The sequence below is a fragment of the Siniperca chuatsi genome, linkage group LG8, assembly GCF_020085105.1.
Source record: "Siniperca chuatsi isolate FFG_IHB_CAS linkage group LG8, ASM2008510v1, whole genome shotgun sequence".
NCBI classification, from domain to species: domain Eukaryota; kingdom Metazoa; phylum Chordata; class Actinopteri; order Centrarchiformes; family Sinipercidae; genus Siniperca; species Siniperca chuatsi.
This window is the reverse complement of record NC_058049.1, coordinates 16,077,033-16,098,571: the sequence shown is the minus strand read 5'-3', so window position 1 is coordinate 16,098,571 and position 21,539 is coordinate 16,077,033. Positions and strand designations below refer to the sequence as shown.

The following is a 21,539-nucleotide window of genomic DNA, read 5'->3' as shown; positions in this document are numbered from 1 at the left end:
CTGTAGATGGAGGAAAACCGCCTAGATCGGGGACGTTGCAGATAAATGTTAATGTTTTAGATGCCAACGATAATATACCCACTTTTAGCAAATCGCTTTATAAAGTGCGTGTGCGTGAAAATACTGCACACGGAACTGTGGTAATAAAGTTAAATGCGACAGATTTAGACGAGGGAATGAACAGTAAGATCCTGTATTCCTTGATCAAACGAGGAAATATTGATCCATCAAATATTTTTGATCTAAATTCAGAAACAGGAGAAATCACTGTGAAGGGTACATTAGATTATGAAGAGACGCCTGCTTATGAGGTTAGAGTTCAAGCAATGGATCAAGGCACCTCTCCTCGTAGTGCACATGCTAAACTACTGATAGAGATCATTGATGTGAATGACAATTCCCCAGAAATATCTGTGACGTCACTTATGACCCCAGTAAAAGAAGACGCAGAATTGGGGACAATCGTTGCCTTGGTTACAGTGAGTGATAAAGATGGAGGAAACAATGGTGTAACTAACTGTAAGGTAGTTGGGGCTGTTCCATTTCAACTGAAGTCCAACTACAAAAATGACTATTCATTAGTAGTAGATGGACCACTGGACAGAGAAAACACTTCTCTTTACAACGTCACCATTACAGCCACAGATGAAGGAAGTCCGCCTCTGTCCAGTATCAGGGTCATTACTGTTCACGTTTCTGATGTCAATGATAATGCACCTCGATTTATGGAGCCTGTGATTAATGTTTTTGTGAAAGAAAACAGTCCAATAGGCTCCGTCATTTATACAATAAATGCATTTGATCCCGATTTGGACAGTAATGCAAAGTTGACTTACAAATTGTTAGATAGTTATCAAAGAAATATTCCAATTTCATCCGTTTTAAACATCAACTCAGAGACTGGAGATATAGTCAGCCTGCAGTCTTTTAACTACGAGGAGTTAAAGACGTTTCAGTTTAAAGTTCAGGCCACAGACTCTGGTGTCCCTCCGCTCAGCAGCAACGTGACTGTGAACGTTTGTATCCTGGATGAGAATGACAACAGTCCCGCGATCCTCGCGCCCTATTCGGAGCACGGCTCCGTTAACAGTGAGAGCATCCCCTATTCTGCTGAAGCGGGATACTTTGTGGCAAAGATCAGGGCTGTAGACGCAGACTCTGGATACAACGCGCTGCTGTCTTATCACCTGTCTGAGCCCAAAGGAAACAACCTCTTCCGGATCGGAACCAGCACCGGGGAGATCCGGACTAAGAGGAGGATGAGTGACAATGACCTGAAAACTCACCCCTTGGTGGTGTTGGTCTCTGATAGCGGAGAGCCCTCCCTGTCAGCTACTGTGTCTATTGATGTGGTGGTGGTCGAAAGCACAGCTGACATCCAGACTCAGTTCAGACATGTGCCCGTAAAGGAGGAGAGCTTCTCTGATTTAAACCTGTATCTGCTGATCGCCATCGTGTCAGTGTCAGTGGTCTTTTTGCTGAGCCTCATCAGTTTAATAGCTGTCAGATGCCACAGGACAGACGGCCCTTTCAGCAGGTACAGCGCCCCGATGATCACCACCCACCCTGACGGGAGCTGGTCTTACTCTAAATCTACTCAGCAGTATGACGTGTGTTTCAGCTCAGACACACTGAAGAGTGACGTAGTGGTTTTCCCCGCACCGTTTCCGCCTGTAGATGCGGAGCTGATCAGTATTAACGGAGGGGACACTTTCACCAAAACTCAGACTTTACCCAATAAAGACAAGGTGAGTTGTTGGTAACCCAAGAGTAGATTTGGGGTCTTTCTGACTATTGTGTTATTCTGTTTCTGAAAGACGTGTTAGGTCATCAGATTATCGGATTTTGGATGTTTTCAACATTTGCTGACTTTACGTGATATATTGTATTTATGTTTGTGAAAGCAACGTGATACAAAGTGGTACTTTGGGCGATATAAATAGAAATGATCAATTACCCGACAGATGTTTTCCCCAGAAAAGCTATTCACTAGTATAATGCTGGATATTGGAGAACGTATGTGTGCTCAGCTTCGAAACAGTTGCTAAATAAAAGTATTTTAAGCAGAGAAGTCATTGGTCAAATTAGATGTCTGTTATACTGCTGATCAGTGAGGACGCTGTCTATGGTGCTGAACTCTGGATGGTGGTTTTGCGTGCACGAACAAAGGCTGCCTTGGTTTTATATAATTTAAATCTTAATAGCCGAATATGTATACCTTCTTTAATGCGTTTTGCCCTGGTAACACACAAATATTAGTTTTTCATTACGCACCAGAAAATGCGTTTTGTAGTGAACGAGGTCTTAAATAATTTTCCACTGAACTATATTTTTCAACTGCTTTAACTTTCTGCACACATATAGGCTGTATATAAACTCTACACTTTTACCCGGACTCAGACATTATCTAATAAAGACAAGGTGAGTTGTTTTTAGCCTTTCACGCCATTTTAAGGAGTAAAAAGGCCATTAAGAGCTACCTTTCCTGTTCTGAATGTCTTATTTTATCGTTGGCCTACCTGCCAAATACTCTCTCCTTGCTTTCGTGTACATGACTTACAAACATGACATGAAATTATCATCATTAAGAAAACCAAATCCATTTAAACAGATAACAGACTTCTCTTAAATTGCAGAATAGTGGGCATATCCAGCAAGCGGGATTGTAGGGCGCTGTCCGTGGTGCTGAAAACATACTGGCGTCTTCTTCGTCCTCTTAGGCTCCAAATCCCAGAACTCTGGTGTGACAGGGTTGAATTATACTATTACTAATTTTTCCAATTATTTAGGCTGTCAGTTCGTAAATTATTTATTTTAGTTTCTTTGTTTTTGAAGTTGACACTGATGAAAATAAATTGGTTTATTACGCGCTTAACAGTTTTCAAATAGTCTACCGTGATAGTAATGTTGACAATTGTTAATAACCTATATGGAGAATATTGTCCATGCCTTTGAACTCATGTGTTTTGAACACGTTTTTGATTTATTATTTATTTTTCCATGTGTTATATTAATTTCAGATTGTTAGTAGAGATCACTGTCATTGTTCTACAGTAATCTGTGACTATTTAAAAGGATATTTCCTCTGTACACAACTGGCTGAAGGAAACTTTTACTCGTGTTCTTAACCCATTTAAAACTTGAAGGTACACAGTTTATTACACGTGTAGTAATATGAGACATAGGGTGTGCAACTCGATTTTGAACTATGTTCATATCTACGCTGTAACGCGTGGGGTCGCTGATGACCACATGTTTTTGTGAGCTGCGTTTTCAGTCTCCTCCTTACCGTGTCAAGCGTCAGCAGCCTGCGAGTGCTTTGTGAGAGGAACGTTGAAAAGGAGAGGACCGGAGTGGATGGGATAAAAAATGCTGGCCGATCGAGTGGCGTTTTATGGATCAATACATTTTGTATCTCTTCAGTTTCTTTGAAGGCAGCGATGGGCAGTGGAAGGAATAACGGAATTCTCTGTTGGCTGTTCATCCTGTCTTTATGTGACTGGTCTGCTGCTCAGATATCCTACTCTGTTTCCGAGGAGGCGGACAAAGGGACTGTGGTAGGGAATCTCGCAAAGAATTTAAATGTCAACGTTCGAGACCTGCAAACGAGGAATCTAAATATCGTTTCTGGGTACAGTAAGAAATATTTCGAGGCTAATATTAAAACGGGGGATCTTTATGTCAGTGAGCGAATAGACCGCGAGGAGATTTGTCCAAACACGATCAAATGCACACTAAACTTAGAGGCCATAATGAGTGATCCTATGGTACTCCATCGCATTGAGGTGGTAATTGTTGATTTAAATGACAACGCACCTACATTCGTCGAGACGTCATATTCACTTAACATATCTGAATTGTCACCTACAGGCGAGCACTTCTTGCTTCCCCTGGCTATTGATGCAGATACAGGAAGCAATTCAGTAAAGACTTACAGGCTGAGTCCAAATGAGTACTTCTCCCTAGATGTACAGAGCGGTGGAGAACATAGTGTATCTGCTGAATTAGTGCTGCTGAAAGCTTTGGATCGTGAAAAACAAGCGGTTATTAAACTAACGCTGACCGCTGTAGACGGAGGAAAGCCTCCTAAAACCGGAGGCTTACACATAAATGTAAATGTTCTGGATGCCAATGATAACACGCCGTCATTTAGTAAAACACTTTACAAGGCACGGGTAAAAGAAAATGCGCCACCTGGATCATTAGTAATTCAACTGAGTGCGACAGATTTAGACGAAGGGGACAACGGGAGGCTTGCTTACTCTTTTGTCAAGCGTGGAAACTTCAATCCTGCAGATGTGTTTTTAATTCATGCAGAAACTGGGGAGATCACGGTAAAGGGTACTTTGGATTACGAAGCACAGCCAGCATATGAAATTCATGTTCAAGCAACAGACCAGGGGTTTTTGCCTCGGAGTGCAAATGGAAAGCTGCTGGTGGAGGTAGTTGATGTGAACGACAATGCCCCAGAAATTGTGGTGACGTCACTCATGAACCCCGTTAAAGAAGACGCTGAGATAGGAAACGTTGTCGCTTTAGTGACAGTGACTGATAAAGATGGAGGAAAAAACGGTCAGACTGGCTGTAAACTTATTGGTTCCGCACCTTTTAAGCTAAATTCCAATTATAAGAATTATTACTCATTAGTTGTAGATGCACCTCTTGACAGAGAAGGATGCTCTTTGTACAATGTCACGATTACGGCTGCAGATGAAGGCACTCCGCCTCTATCCAGCACCAGCGTTATCACTGTACAGGTTGCTGATGTCAATGATAACGCGCCTGGTTTCCTTGAACCCGTGATTAATATTTATGTAAAAGAAAACAGTCCCGTTGGAGCTCGTATTTATACGATAACTGCAGTCGACCCTGATATAAATGAAAACGCTAGAGTGACATATTCATTGGATGGTGATTCAAAAAGTATTCCTATAACTTCTGTTGTAAACATCAACTCGGAGACAGGAGATATAGTCAGCCTGCAGTCTTTTAACTACGAGGAGTTAAAGACGTTTCAGTTTAAAGTTCAGGCCACAGACTCTGGTGTTCCTCCGCTCAGCAGCAACGTGACTGTGAACGTTTGTATCCTGGATGAGAATGACAACAGTCCCGCGATCCTCGCGCCCTATTCGGAGCACGGCTCCGTTAACAGTGAGCATCCCCTATTCTGCTGAAGCGGGATACTTTGTGGCAAAGATCAGGGCTGTAGACGCAGACTCTGGATACAACGCGCTGCTGTCTTATCACCTCTCTGAGCCCAAAGGAAACAACCTCTTCCGGATCGGAACCAGCACCGGGGAGATCCGGACTAAGAGGAGGATGAGTGACAATGACCTGAAAACTCACCCCTTGGTGGTGTTGGTCTCTGATAGCGGAGAACCCTCCCTGTCAGCTACTGTGTCTATTGATGTGGCGGTGGTCGAAAGCACAGCTGACATCCAGACTCAGTTCAGACACGTGCCCATAAAGGAGGAGAGCTTCTCTGATTTAAACCTGTATCTGCTGATCGCCATCGTGTCAGTGTCAGTGGTCTTTCTGCTGAGCCTCATCAGTTTAATAGCTGTCAGATGCCACAGGACAGACGGCCCTTTCAGCAGGTACAGCGCCCCGATGATCACCACCCACCCTGACGGGAGCTGGTCTTACTCTAAATCTACTCAGCAGTATGACGTGTGTTTCAGCTCAGACACACTGAAGAGTGACGTAGTGGTTTTCCCGCACCGTTTCCGCCTGTAGAAGCGGAGCTGATCAGTATTAACGGAGGGGACACTTTCACCAAAACTCAGACTTTACCCAATAAAGACAAGGTGAGTTGTTGGTAACCCAAGAGTAGATTTGGGGTCTTTCTGACTATTGTGTTATTCTGTTTCTGAAAGACGTGTTAGGTCATCAGATTATCGGATTTTGGATGTTTTCAACATTTGCTGACTTTACGTGATATATTGTATTTATGTTTGTGAAAGCAACGTGATACAAAGTGGTACTTTGGGCGATATAAATAGAAATTATCAATTACCCGACAGATGTTTTCCCCAGAAAAGCTATTCACTAGTATAATGCTGGATATTGGAGAACGTATGTGGGCTCAGCTTCGAAACAGCTGCTAAATAAAAGTATTTTAAGCAGAGAAGTCATTGGTCAAATTAGATGTCTGTTATACTGCTGATCAGTGAGGACGCTGTCTATGGTGCTGAACTCTGGATGGTGGTTTTGCGTGCACGAACAAAGGCTGCCTTGGTTTTATATAATTTAAATCTTAATAGCCGAATATGTATACTTTCTTTAATGCGTTTTGCCCTGGTAACACACAAATATTAGTTTTTCATTACGCACCAGAAAATGCGTTTTGTTGTGAACGAGGTCTTATATAATTTTCCACTGAACTTGATTTTTCAACTGCTTTAACATTCTGCACACATATAGGCTGTATTTAAGTTATACATTAACACCAAAATAATAGGTGGGGGCGCTGGAGACCACAATATTCGTGTGGCTCCTTTTCCCCCCAGACTCCTCCTCTCCGTGCGAAGCAGCAGTAGTCCACCAGTGCTTTGTCAGAAAATACACAAATGGACACAAGACAGAGAGGGCTTCGTCTGTTATTCACTTGAAGTGTGGACATGTTCGAAAATGATTATTTCTTTCATTCTGTGGCAGCGATGGGACGTAGAGGACTAACAGTCACGATATGGATACAAATAATAGCTTTGCTTTGTTTGTGTGATGGGTCTACAGCGCAGCTCTCGTTCTCCGTTTCCGAGGAGGTTGACAAAGGAACGGTGGTGGGAAATCTCGCTAAGGATTTACAAATCAATATTCACGATTTGGAAAAACGAGATTTACGAGTTGTATCCGGGACTTCTAAGAAATTCTTCGACGTGGATTTAAAAACTGGTGCTCTATATGTTAGCGATAGGATTGATCGTGAAGAGCTCTGTCCAAATACGGCAAAATGTTCCCTGAATATAGAAGCCATTCTGAGCCATCCGATGCATCTGCATCGCATAGAGGTACAAATTATTGATATTAACGATAATGCGCCATCTTTTCGTGAAAAGGAGAAGACTTTCAATATTTCGGAATCTTCTTTTACCGGGGAGCGGTATCTACTCCCAGTGGCAAACGACGCAGACACGGGGAGTAACTCGGTGAAAAGCTACAAGCTGAGTCCAAATGAGTATTTCTCACTGGACGTACAGAGCGGCGGACAGCACAGTGAGTCTGCTGAGTTAGTGCTCCAGAAATCTTTAGACAGGGAGAAACAGTCTGTTATCCACCTTACTTTAACTGCTCTGGACGGAGGAAAACCTGCCCGATCAGGGACATTAAAAATAGTGGTACATGTTATGGATATAAACGACAATGCTCCGGTATTTAGTCAACCTCTGTATAAGGCCCAGGTCACTGAAAACGCTCCATTTCACACATCCATACTGACAGTAAGTGCTACAGACTTAGATGAGGGAATAAATGGTGAGATTATGTATTCTTTTATTGAGAGGGGAAATTTCAATCCTGAAGCCGTGTTCTCCATAAACCCGGACACAGGAGAAATAACTGTGACGGGAAAAGTAGACTATGAAGAGAATAGAGCATATGATATTCGTGTACAGGCAAGAGATAAAGGTACTCCTTCTCGAAGCGTGCATGGTAAAGTGTTAGTGGAAATAACTGATGTTAATGACAATACACCTGAAATCATTATCACCTCTCTTATGAGCCCAGTTAAAGAGGACGCAGAGATAGGAACAGTGGTCGCTTTGGTGACTGTCACTGACAAAGATGGGGGTAATAATGGCCTCACCAGTGCTAAAATTCTCAGATTGGAGCCTTTTAAACTCAAGCTAAACTACAAAAATTATTATTCATTAACAGTTGATAGACCTCTTGACAGAGAGAGTGTTTCTCAATATAATGTCACCATCATAGCCACTGATGAAGGCACTCCGCCTCTCTCCAGCACCAGTGTTATTCCTGTTCACATTTCTGATGTGAATGACAACGCCCCTCTATTCTCAGACCCTGTGATAAATGTATATGTGAAAGAGAATAGTGCAGTGGGAGCTACTATCTTTACTATAACTGCAGCTGATCCTGATATGGAAGAAAATGCAAAAGTAACATATTCATCATTAGATGGCATTTCGAAAAGTATTCCAATAACTTCTGTTGTTAACATCAACTCAGAGACAGGAGATATAGTCATCCTGCAGTCTTTTAACTACGAGGAGTTAAAGACGTTTCAGTTTAAAGTTCAGGCCACAGACTCTGGTGTCCCTCCGCTCAGCAGCAACGTGACTGTGAACGTTTGTATCCTGGATGAGAATGACAACAGTCCCGCGATCCTCGCGCCCTATTCGGAGCACGGCTCCGTTAACAGTGAGAGCATCCCCTATTCTGCTGAAGCGGGATACTTTGTGGCAAAGATCAGGGCTGTAGACGCAGACTCTGGATACAACGCGCTGCTGTCTTATCACCTCTCTGAGCCCAAAGGAAACAACCTCTTCCGGATCGGAACCAGTACCGGGGAGATCCGGACTAAGAGGAGGATGAGTGACAATGACCTGAAAACTCACCCCTTGGTGGTGTTGGTCTCTGATAGCGGACAACCCTCCCTGTCAGCTACTGTGTCTATTGATGTGGTGGTGGTCGAAAGCACAGCTGACATCCAGACTCAGTTCAGACACGTGCCCGTAAAGGAGGAGAGCATCTCTGATTTAAACCTGTATCTGCTGATCGCCATCGTGTCAGTGTCAGTGGTCTTTCTGCTGAGCCTCATCAGTTTAATAGCTGTCAGATGCCACAGGACAGACGGCCCTTTCAGCAGGTACAGCGCCCCGATGATCACCACCCACCCTGATGGGAGCTGGTCTTACTCTAAATCTACTCAGCAGTATGACGTGTGTTTCAGCTCAGACACACTGAAGAGTGACGTAGTGGTTTTCCCCGCACCGTTTCTGCCTGTAGATGCGGAGCTGATCAGTATTAACGGAGGGGACACTTTCACCAAAACTCAGACTTTACCTAATAAAGAAAAGGTAAGAACATGATGGCACATAAAACGCAGCAGGGTTACCCATGATTTAATGTTTTGCTTCTTCACATAATGTGATTATATTCCTAAAGCAGCTGACCATTTAAGGACCACAAAGGAAATAAGGCTTAGGCTTTATTGTGTTGTCCTTGACAATTTATTGATATTTGCTCATTCCTCTATTAAGGCCTCCCACTCTCTCTAGAATACCAGGTGATTATGTTTGTCCCTTTTCAGTTGATGGCAAATCAATATGGATTTTGAGTTACTGAATTTCACCAAAACGCTTAAGATTTAATGACTTCATCATCTCTTTTCATCTTTTCTTGCCTCTGACTTCAACATTACCACAAGATGTCACTATCAGCTCACATTTGAAATACTTATTTTCTCTGCGACGCTCCTCCCTTTTCGTCTAAGAGAGGTTTGTAATTCTTTGTTCGTCGTAGCAGTACAAAACATCCTCACTGTTTTGAGGGGCTCTGATCTGGATGTATCATTACTGAGCAATGTTGCCGCTGAAGTGATTTCCAATTAACTTGTTTAGTAGGCTATGGACATAATGCAACAAGGGAATCTTTTCCGGCATTGGATTTATTTTTTGTTCCATGTATCTCACATATGGAGTCTCGCAGCAGCACAGATTGTGTATTCTGTTACGGAGGAATCGAGCCCGGGTACCACTGTGGGGAATTTGGCGAAGGACTTACATCTAGATGTACAAGAATTGGGACCTCGAGGTTTTCAGATTTCAGGACCTAACACGAAGTATTTCGAAGTAAATGTTAAGACTGGGATACTTTTAGTAAAAGACAGACTAGACCGAGAGGAGCTCTGCTCTCGTAATGTGAAGTGTTCTCTGGAAGTGGAAGCCATTGTGAACTCTCCGCTGAATCTCTATCGCTTTGAGGTTAAAATTTTAGATATAAACGACAATGCACCCTCATTTCGGATACCGGGAATTGTTTTGAACGTGTTCGAGTCAGCTTTTCCTGGTGAAAGATTTACGCTACCAAAGGCATTCGATGCAGATGTCGGTAGTTATTCGGTTAAGGGCTACAAGCTGAGTCAAAATGAACATTTCACCCTGGATGTGCAGAATGGTGGAGAGCCGACAATGTCCGCTGAAATGGTACTGCAGAAAGCCTTAGACCGTGAGAAGCAGCCAGTTATCAAACTAACACTGACAGCTGTAGATGGAGGAAAACCTCCTAAATCAGGCACGTTACATATCACCGTTAATGTGCAAGATGTAAATGATAATATTCCAATTTTTGACAAGCCGCTGTACAAAGCCTCAGTGCTCGAGAACACGCCGCACGGTGCAACCGTAATTTCTGTGCATGCTCAGGATTTAGATGAGGGTCTTAACGGAGAAATACTGTATTCTTTTATCAATCATGACAGTGATAATGATGTTGACAAATTTGCTATTAATCCCATGACGGGGGAGATTACGGTAAAGGGTGCATTGGATCACGAAAAAAGCAATGCAGTTGAAATCCGTGTCCAAGCGAAAGACAAAGGGTCAAGTCCAAGAGCATCTCACTGTAAAGTACTCGTTGAAATCACGGATGTTAATGACAATCCACCAGAAATATCAGTAACATCTTTAGTCAACGTAGTGAGAGAAGACGCACCCATAGACACAATGGTGGGACTTATAACGGTGAGAGATAATGACGCGGACAAAAATGGCGTTGTTCAGGTTAGAATAGTTGATTCTGTGCCGTTTACAATTAAGAACACATATAAGAATCATTATTCTTTGGTCGTAAACGGAACTCTAGACAGAGAACGAGCTTCTCAATATAATGTAACAATAACAGCGACTGACGAAGGGGTCCCGTCGCTTTCCGGTACAAGTGTTATTACAGTCCACGTTTCTGATGTCAATGATAACGCACCTCGTTTTAAAGAGCATGTGATCAACATTTTCGTCAAAGAGAACAGTCCTGTAGGCGCTGTTATATATACTATGACAGCAGATGATCCGGATGTAGACGAGAATGCAAAAGTAACGTTTTCAGTTATGAATAATAATCAGAAAAACAATGCAATAGGGTCATTTATTAACGTCAACTCAGAGACTGGAGATATAGTCAGCCTGCAGTCTTTTAACTACGAGGAGTTAAAGACGTTTCAGTTTAAAGTTCAGGCCACAGACTCTGGTGTCCCTCCGCTCAGCAGCAACGTGACTGTGAACGTTTGTATCCTGGATGAGAATGACAACAGTCCCGCGATCCTCGCGCCCTATTCGGAGCACGGCTCCGTTAACAGTGAGAGCATCCCCTATTCTGCTGAAGCGGGATACTTTGTGGCAAAGATCAGGGCTGTAGACGCAGACTCTGGATACAACGCGCTGCTGTCTTATCACCTGTCTGAGCCCAAAGGAAACAACCTCTTCCGGATCGGAACCAGCACCGGGAGATCCGGACTAAGAGGAGGATGAGTGACAATGACCTGAAAACTCACCCCTTGGTGGTGTTGGTCTCTGATAGCGGAGAGCCCTCCCTGTCAGCTACTGTGTCTATTGATGTGGTGGTGGTCGAAAGCACAGCTGACATCCAGACTCAGTTCAGACACGTGCCCATAAAGGAGGAGAGCTTCTCTGATTTAAACCTGTATCTGCTGATCGCCATCGTGTCGGTGTCAGTGGTCTTTCTACTGAGCCTCATCAGTTTAATAGCTGTCAGATGCCACAGGACAGACGGCCCTTTCAGCAGGTACAGCGCCCCGATGATCACCACCCACCCTGACGGGAGCTGGTCTTACTCTAAGTCTACTCAGCAGTATGACGTGTGTTTCAGCTCAGACACACTGAAGAGTGACGTAGTGGTTTTCCCCGCACCGTTTCCGCCTGTAGATGCGGAGCTGATCAGTATTAACGAAGGAGACACTTTTACCCGGACTCAGACTTTACCTAATAAAGAAAAGGTAAGATGGACCGTCTTCTCCAGTATCGATATTACTAGCTCTGCTGGGTTGTGGAAGAAGTGTTTCCTATTATCTGTCTCTGTCGCCTACTTTTCCGTCCTTCTCTGCCTGCTTTTGGCATAGGCGCTATCCATGGTACTGAAATCGCGGGGGCCTAATAGAGTGTCAAGTATGTCTCAATAATGTGCTCTATTTTCCTCCAGGACCGTGGGGTGAGTAGTGCTGCCAAAAATTATAATTTGAAAAATATATGTTTCACTATATATCAACACGTAATAAAGTAAAAGTAGTCGTGAAACTAACTTGGAGTAATAAAGAATCTAGTGAAAGTACAACTTAACGTCATGAAAAGCAACAGTCAAGCATTTCTGGCAGCGAAAGCTCTGTGTAAACAACAACTCATTGTATAGGTTGACGTGAATGACGACGTGAAATTGAGTGTTCAATATCACCTCACAGCCTAAGAATTGTAACTTGGATAGTTACGCAATGGTGGAAAACAAGAATAACTTCACATATTGATGTATTATGGATTTATACAGTGCTAAAACTGTGTGCTTAAGGCACAACATAATCAGACTTCATAGCTCTCTGTCAGCACTGACCTTAAAGCAACGTTTACAAAGGAGTGCTCTGTGTAGTCTGATAGTCATCTAGAAACGTTTAAATCACCTAATCAAACTTTTTTTTTTTTAAAAGAGAGAGAGACTAGGAGGAGACTGTTCCCGTACTGCACACTGACACTACACGGGGTCTGTATCACAAAATGTCGGTTGAGTTAGCCAGCTAACGTTATGCTCAGAGGAATTCCCCAAAAATGTAGCTAGCTATCTTGAGTATCATTACTCACCTTCAGTAGGCTTGAAATGTGGTTCTGAAAAAGTTGTAGCTTGCACCTTCTCGGAGGACAGCGGTTGTAGTTAGTCAACTTGAATTCACAGCAGTCAGAATTGATTCAAATGGCGACCCAGTCACTGCAAAAAAAAAAAAAAAAAAAAAAGATCCAAATGTATGAAGACGTACAACAACTTATCAAACCACTCATGTATCGTAACCTACTTCTCCAGTATGTATCCGATTAATCCAACTACTCATAGTTTCTTCACAACATAGCTAAACACACTACTTCCGCGTTGCGATATAGCCTCCATATAGCACCAAAGCTCAGCTGTAAGTAGCTTATTTAATCAGTGATTTAGCTATTAATAAACTGGGGATTGTTTGGAACAGACTCAACGTAGGCCTTTATTTCAGCGGTAGAAAAACGGATTTTGTTGCAGAGAAGTTGAGAAGTTTCTAACTTGAGAAGTTTGGAGCGCTGAGTATCCATGATATTTATGGCCCATTAAGATACTTAACGCTTGTATGTTGAAAACCCAAACTCACCGGAGATAAGATGATCTTCTTGGCAACCTGTTAGGCAAAATAAATCAATGCCATGTGGGTGTTAATGTAACAGAAACACAACTTGGTCTCAGTGAGTCCAAAAGATTTCCAAAATGTCAACAAACCATTTAAAAATCCAAGATGGCGCATCTTCTTCGTTCAATTGCTTGTGTGCAGTGCGCTCAGTGCTGCCACTGATGGCCCGAAGCTGTATTGCAACCATTGTGATCGCTGACGTTAGCTTTCGGCCACAAGTGAGGATGTTTTGGACTTAACATGGGTTGTATTGTCTTACATGAAAATCGCAGCAGTCCATCTGAGTGAGTCTTTATTTTCTTACTTTACATACGCCTTACATTGACTTTCAGCTTATATCATATGAAATACTAAATACGTTTGGCTATTTACAAACACTGCCTCTTTCATGTGAACGAGCTCATGGCTAGGTTGGAAAACCAACCAAGAGAGCTAGTGACCAGCTTTGTGATGACCTGTGGTGACGTAGTTTCTTTCCATGTTTGTGAAACCAGTAAGTTGACCAGAGCCATAAGTTGACATGTTTTGTGATGGAGAGCCATCGACTTCTGTGGCATTAGGCCTAACTTACACTTGATAGGGAATTATTGACAGCAGCTACATTTCTTGGGTGGGACGTTTTGATTCACTTTAGATATTTAGTCTATCGTCTGGTTGCTCTAGTCAGTTGTACAAATGTGTCCTAGTTCTGCATTCAAACTGTAGACTATCAGCTTTCAGAGCACTGTTTTACAGCTTCATTTTGAGCTTCTTCTGTCTTTCTCTAATAGATATAATCACAGGGCAAATCTGTTATAGAAAATAATTTCTGGTTCAGACTGTTTTCTCTGTTTGCATGCAGTTAGTTGCGTTAGGCAAGCTTTTGTTGATATTTTGTTCAGATTTTGGTGTTAAAGACCCTGCACATCCACACTGGTGTTTTCTTCAGTTATTCTGGTTTATTAGTTCTCAGCTCAGGTGGAAATTCAGGGGGAGTTATGCTGGGAATTATGTGAAGTCACCAAACTCTTTTTCACAGTAGACATTTTGACTCGTCTTAGTAGGAAAAGCACAGGTGTTGCTATCAACATTAATGATTGCTCTGTTCTGTTCAAGTGTCACAGTGAGCCGGACACCGGCATGCACAATAGCTGGACCATGAAACTGAAGGAGCTCAATGGAATTCAGCTGTCATCAAATGTATTATTTACACTTTTGCTTTTCCTACTGTGCTCATGCCAAGAATGATGAAGGTGTAATTTGTCCCATCCTCATCGGGTACAACAGGAAAGTAAGGCAGATGTCAATCAAGCACAATTTGTACATGCCCACACTGTCCTGAGAGGAGGTCTAATTAAACAAAATAAGTGAAAACACCTGTGTGGGTGGATCATGGGCGTGTTGGGCCTTTAATTCTCCCAGGCTTGGAGCTGTAGCTCATTCTCTAATCTGGAATAACCTATTTTATTTCTGTCTTTGATATTGCTCTGCTCATATTTTTTCCATACCGTTGCAATTGAATATGTTTCCCCTGAGATATTTCCAACAGCTTCTCTATTTTGTTAAGTATTTTTTTATCAGTTGGTATGTAATAGTGTATTATGCCATGCCCCCTTGTCTTAATATTACAGCTGTGAGGAACTGCACTTCAAGACCCCAGTGTATTGTGAAACACAGTTATACTTTTATAGGGCAGTGTGTGATAGAGTGTACTTCTAATAATAGATTAACACCCTGAGAAGGGGTCACTTTTTGCTAAGCCATCGTTTTTCTTTCACTATAAAAGAATATTCCTTGGCTGGTTTATTCTCTGCTCTAAAAATACAACTGCTTAACACAAACATTTAGCCTAGATGTTATTTATTAAAATAACATGCTCACATCCTCCAAATTCTGTCTTGTGCAATTAGATCTAGCCTACAAGTTCTAGCTCCTTCTTTATTTGTCTCACTCCTGCCTGCACCATGTCCGCATTTCTTTTGCACCGCAATATGAAGACATATAGGCTACACGATATTATTCGTTTCACGCCTGTTCTTTTTTCTTTTCCTCCTCTTCGCCCTCCATGCTGCCAGACCTCTCTCCCCTCCCCCTCTCCTTCACCAGCACTCCCCGAGAAGGGGAACAGCTGAGAGAACTAACAGGGAATTAAAGTCCATCTCTGCAGACATGTGTGCAATCAGCCTTAGAGCACAGTAAACACGATCTAATATATTTTCATTAACATCTCTAATGTCTGTACAGAGTATGGACGACACAGATTCGCTCATGCCAAGTAGGACAGATGCGCCTCCTGTATTTTGTTTTGATTGAATTTGTCATTGGTTAAATCTAGCTTTTTATGTACATTCGCGTGGCATTTGTGTGTATTTAATACATTTATTTTATTGCTCTTAACTGGTGGAACGTGTTCAGATATTCCCAGTGAAGCTCACTAGCCTACATTGTGTTGTGGTGGATCTGTGACGCTTTCAGTCACTCAGACGATGTGACCTCATTTCAGGGAGTGGTACAGCACCAACAAGCATGGCCCGATCTGTCATAACTCCTTTCGTTTGGTTGGTTCGGTGTGAAGAGACTGAACCAGGGCTTTCTGCAATCCCAAACAGACTTTACAAATTGCAGGCGATGGCGTATGGGCTATGTGAAGCCAATAAGTGGGTCAGCGTGTTAGTTAAAGGTGGCAGCGCGCTACGTGCGCCATCTGAATGAACATGTGTTTCGTAGTTGCCTTGCTATTTCTCTGATACAGTCTCTGCTGCATGCACAAGCTCTCCATACTATGGGTCCTGAAACAAAGCCTGGAGCTGTCTCTGCGTCAAAGTGATTCAATATGCGTTCTGTACGCTGCAGCTCTGTGTGAATGTGAGGGGGCAGGTAATTTTCCGCTACTAGCTGCAGCAGCAGCAGGGTGTTTCTGTACCGAGCGAGGTATCAGCTCAGCTCGGTGAAGCTTTCCCTTCTGCTCTGCTCTGCTCTGCAGCTGGGCGGGGCCGAAAACACCTAGCGTCAATCACAGCCAAACCGGTTGGGCGGGGCTAGGGCCAGGGCGGATGAAGAGGAGAGGCTTTTATCCATGAAACCATCAGAACATCGTGTGTGGGTGTTGTGTTGCAGTATATTTGTATGTAGCCGCAATACTGTGCGTGTTTGCACAGCCTACAGCAGAAATCGCCTACTGTGGGTGTTTTATAGAACCACAATAATAATAATAAATATACACACATTGAATAACTATTGAGAGAGCTGTAGCTTTTTGGCAGTAAGCATAAGATGATGACTTGAGGTTTAGAGTGTCCATCCATCCATCCATTTTCTACCGCTTGGTCCCCGTTAGGGGGTCGCGGGTGACTGGAGCCTATCCCAGTGACTTCGGGCCTTAGGCAGGGCACACCCTGGACAGTGGCCAACTTGTCGCAGGGCGAACACAGACACAGACAAGGACAGACAACCATTCACTCAATACGGGCAATTTAGAGTTATCAATTAACCTACACATGCATGTCTTTGGACGGTGGGAGGAAGCCGGAGAACCCGGAGAGAACCCACGGTAACACGGGGAGGACATGCAGACTCCACCCAGAGAGATTGTGTGATGTTGGTCCGGTCCGGGAATCGAACCCACGAACCCACGATCTCCTTATTGGGGTTTAGAGTGTGTATCCGATAAAAGCTTCTAACTCTGCCTCCCCCAGTGCTGCAAAATGCATTAAATTATTGACTCTACAGTACATTATCCTGGTTGAAGCAGACAGCTAAGTGGTTCACAGCTCACATATTGCAGTCCTACAGTAGAAGCATTCACCTAAGTCATTTTGGTGGTTACACAGATGGGTTCAACAGATGGACCAAAAGCATGACATAGAAATGTCCTTACCTCACCAGTTTTAATACAAGGTGACAGAACAGAGTGGTTAAAATAACATGTATTTATTCTTCTTTATTTATCTCCCTGTCTGTCTGTCTCACACACATCTTATGTAGCACTTCCTGTTTTTCTCCTTTACAAGGGTGTGTCCTTTGTGTGAGTGAGGTTAGCGCTGCTATCTGTGGTTACCATGGAGACTGAGCCATAATGAAATGATGAACTAGTCTGTTTCCAGGGAGCTGCCAGTATGTACCCACCCCCACCCAGACATCTATCTCAGCATGTGTGGTTTAGACACAAGCAGGAAAAAAACAGGGTGGACACAATGGGAGGCAGGAGAGATGGAGAGAGAGACAAAGAGAAAGATGCTAACCAAAGATGTACAGCATCTTGAGCAGAAATGCCAAGTCATACAAAAGGTAAAGGAATTAAGCAAACGAAGGAAACGTGTGTGAGATTAGAGAATCGGTTCTAAAAAGGGAGAGGGTTTTAGAGGAAGTCACAAATACAGCCGCACAGACTCAAGCATTGAGCGTGAGATAGTGAGAAAACTGGAGCTTCTGAGGATGAGATGGACAAAAAACACATTAAATACATGCCCTGCAGCTGAGTGAGAACATCACAGGCTTACAATTGGTCACAGATAAAAGGAAGAACTTATCACCACCCCTCCCCTTCTCCCCCACTTCCACCAACCCGTCCTCCATCCATGCTCCTTCTTAGTGGCATCGGGATGTTGTTGCAGTCATTAGATTAGCTTTGTCATGCTCAGAACCACGGGTTCCATCCTCTCCCATCCAGCAAGGATACAAAGCTAGGGCATCCTAAGAGGGAAGTATCCAAAGCCGGCCTGCTTTTCCTGATAGCTTTGTTCAGTGCCACAACAAGAATCTGTTTGATTTATGCACAGGCTGAACCAGGACAACCAAGGAACTGTTTAACCCTTGCAGGGCCCCAGAGGGAGGGATTTGTGTTGCTGCTTTTAGTTCTCTCATGCCCTTTATTTTCGAAAGCAAGGTACACAAGGGATCAGCACAAACAAACATACCCAGAGAATGCCTCTTCCACCCGCTTACTGTGTCCACCTGAGTAAAAGGATTGTGGTCTCCATGGGACTTTTGTTTCAGAGATTCAAAAATGGGAAAGTTCTTGTGCATAGAGAAAAGTATGATGAGAAGAAGCTATGACAACACAGCTTTGTCATAGTGTTATAAACCTATTTACTAAATAATACCATTCACTAGTCTCTCTTTGCTAATACAATTTACCAGTCTGTATGTTGAGTTTTGTATTTCAGAAGTTTTTTTCTACGCATTTCTTATTTCATTTGAAATAGTGATGCTGATAGAGAGTGACAGCAGAACTAGAGAAGATCGTCGTACCTTATCTGTGATAAAAGGTTGTTGTCCTTTTCTGGTAAGGTTAACAATAGTCTTAGAGACAAAATGCTTGCGTTCAGCGCGCTTTGTTCTATGTAGTATTTTGCACAAGAATCCTTTTTAAGTGTGTGTGTGTGTGATGTCTACTAAATGTATGTTAAAATTATAGATACTGTTTTGATATATACACATATGACTTGCCCTTGAACTGATTACAGCCAGTGGTAGATTCTATCGTCAGTAAGCTTTATACTGCTCTTTCTCGTCTCACCTCTGGAGGGTGCCTTGCCTTATATCTTGCTTTATCCATTGCGGTCACTGTACTGGAAATGAGAGAGAAAATGACTGCCACTGCAGTCTGACGTCTGTGCCCTTCTTCTCTCTTTCTCTCTCTCTCTCTCTCTCTCTCTCTCTCTCTCTCTCTCTCTCTCTCTCTCTCTCTCTCTCTCTCTCTCATCCCTCCCCCCTATTTCTCACTCAAACACACACACTCATAGCTGGGATTATGTTTTAGTGCTTTGGCTTAATGAGAAAGCCTGTGTGGATGGCCAGTGGGGTGACGATCACGTGTCCAACCCTTGTACTACCGATTTGATCCAACAGAGGGACCAATTTCACTGTCTCTCTCACCTCTGCTCCCTCTTGCTCAGCCTGCCTCTCCCACACATACAGTAAGATTAAATTTGCAGTGCTATTGGCATTGATTTTTAGCCTTACTTTTTTTTTACTGTGGCATAACTAATAAACAGCAATTATGAGACTGATGCTGAAGATACTGTTTTGTTGTCATACGTATTTTATTTTTTGGTTACAGCAGAAGAGATAACCAAAGGACAAAATGAACAGACCCTTTGAAGCAATTGATGAATTATTAATATGATTGGTTGGTGATTTTCTCTTTCCTTCAAGAATTGTATTTTGATTTTATACATCCCTTAACGACACCCACCAAGGGTAGCCTTGATCTTTAAAATACTTTATTTTGTAAGAGATTTGTTTAGGATGCGGCTTCTGCTGTCTCCACCAAAGAAAAGGGCTGTTTTGTCACTTTCTTTATTTCAGTGCATCTTTTTTTATTTGCTAAATCTGAAAGCTCATATCCTGACAGCACAGACGCTGCTGCCCTCCTACACAACAGCCTGTAGACATTTCCTCTGTTTTTCTCACTCACCTTCTCATTACTAGCATGAAGAAAAATGAGAATAGTATTTGTGCCTTTAACATTCTGCCAGTACCAATGTAATCCATAATACAATATGACTGCTGTCCCATGCACAAAGTGACACTAAACCAAAGCTTTATTGTATGGTTAAGGTTTTGACTAGAAAAACATGGATTTGAAAACTTTGGGCCAGCAGTCTTTGATTATGGGCATGAATAATAATCTTTTCCCTCTTTCTCTAAATGCTTTAAAATAAGGCACACAATGAACTTTACCTGTGAAACAGTAGGTGTAGTCAGTTTAACCTCTAAGAGCCTACATGCGCCTGTTTTCTGCAGTCAGTACATCTGTTTATCAAAGCCCTTGATGGCTGTTCCCTGAAATTTCAGAATGAGAAGAAACAACAGCAAAAGATGTTCTGACATTCATTCGGACAATAATTTTGTCCTTTTTTCATTTGTGTTTTTATAGTTGTTTTTTACATTGCCTGTGTGTGTGTGTGTGTGTGTGTGTGTGTGTTTGTGTGCCTACAGGCACAGAGTCCTGCTTCATGATAACCCTATCGTGACCCATTCCTCTGTGTATCTCTGGTGTCACCTGACTCATTAAAAATGGGGGGATTCCAGATAACAGACTCTTAGGGGAAGTAATATGAATGGCTTTTAGAGTGGACGCTTACAGTATTAATGAGGTTGAGTCTTAGTGAAGAGAATGTTATTAATATGGTGGCCATCTTGCATAATTGATGAAACAGGGGATGCTTATATTCTGGCAGAGATAATGAACAAAGAGGGAGTCTCAATTTTTTAAATCTGAATTATCTCTCCTCCCCTTATCTAGCACAGGCCTACCTGTATGAAGCCACAGTCTTTTTTCTCATCGGTTTCTTACATTTTTGTCAGTCTGCAAAAGGCATGAGCTCTCATGTTTCCACTTAAGACCCCAGTATGCCCCTTAGCCAGCCCTCAGCTGGAACAGCAGATATCTGACAGAGGTGCAGCTGGAGACACTCCAGAGTGGAGAGAGTAGAGGAGAGAGACGTGGGGAAAGTGAGAATATGGTGGAATTGGAAGGGGGTTGAGAGTACAAAAAATGTCAAGGTCAGGTAAATGAATTGATGCAATGGGGGAACCGAGTTCTGACAACTTGTGTGTTTTTAAGAACAGATACAGTAAAAATAAACACGGATTACCTAATTAGCTCTTTGAAATCAGTGTTTGTTGATGTGTAACAACCGTCTGTCTGCAGGTGGAATAAGGGTGATAGCTTTATCTGCAGCACCCTTGAGTGAAAAATGAAATAATCCACAGCTCAGCAGCGAGCAATTAACGCTGTAACAGATGGGCGTATTTGAAAAAGGTATGAGAGAGCTGTAACATATCAAACACATCGGAAGAGTAGAATGGAGGCAAGGAGGAGAATGAGAGAGAGGTGCAAAGGTCAGGTGTAAATCCAGCTCTGTGTTTGTTATTGACGAGATAAACGTCGGCTGTTTTCATGTTTGTGTCATTGCCAAACACGGAGGTCCACACGTCCCACCGGGAAAATCTGCTAAATGTCACGGTTAGCGTGGCAGACCGTTGCCTACATGCAGACCATCAGAGACTGTTAGCCCCGGTTGAAAGAAACTCTGTGTTATCACCGCCACTCAGTGGGATAATAATACAGAGAGAGAAATCCATGCCAAATATAGTAACCCTTCAAACCGTTTTGCAGAAGCACTGCAAATATAAGCAAAAAATAAATATGCATATGACG

The 21,539-nt window shown here is 42.8% G+C and overlaps 2 protein-coding genes across 2 annotated transcripts; both read left to right on the top strand.

The window, feature by feature from the left end:
* The first annotated feature begins 176 nt into the window (after nt 1-176).
* On the top strand, nt 177-5,174 carry LOC122880752 (protocadherin alpha-10-like). Its single transcript, XM_044206180.1, has 3 exons — nt 177-183; nt 898-1,748; nt 3,516-5,174. The coding sequence occupies exons 1-3, from the start codon at nt 177-179 to the stop codon at nt 5,172-5,174; spliced, it is 2,517 nt and encodes an 838-aa protein (XP_044062115.1).
* Nucleotides 5,175-9,065: 3,891 nt separating this feature from the next.
* Nucleotides 9,066-11,632, top strand: LOC122880044 (protocadherin alpha-3-like). The gene has a single exon (XM_044204762.1). It carries the CDS (start codon nt 9,588-9,590, stop codon nt 11,484-11,486), a length of 1,899 nt encoding a protein of 632 aa, XP_044060697.1. The 5' UTR covers nt 9,066-9,587; the 3' UTR covers nt 11,487-11,632.
* Nucleotides 11,633-21,539: the final 9,907 nt, after the last annotated feature.

Excerpts from the sequence above, each read along its gene's own strand:
- LOC122880752 (XM_044206180.1), top strand. Across the intron at positions 1,749-3,515 it reads CTTTACCCAATAAAGACAAG|ATATCCTACTCTGTTTCCGA; the intron begins GTGAGTTGTTGG and ends TCTGCTGCTCAG.
- LOC122880044 (XM_044204762.1), top strand. The coding sequence starts at position 9,588 with ATGGACATAATGCAACAAGGGAATCTTTTCCGGCATTGGATTTATTTT.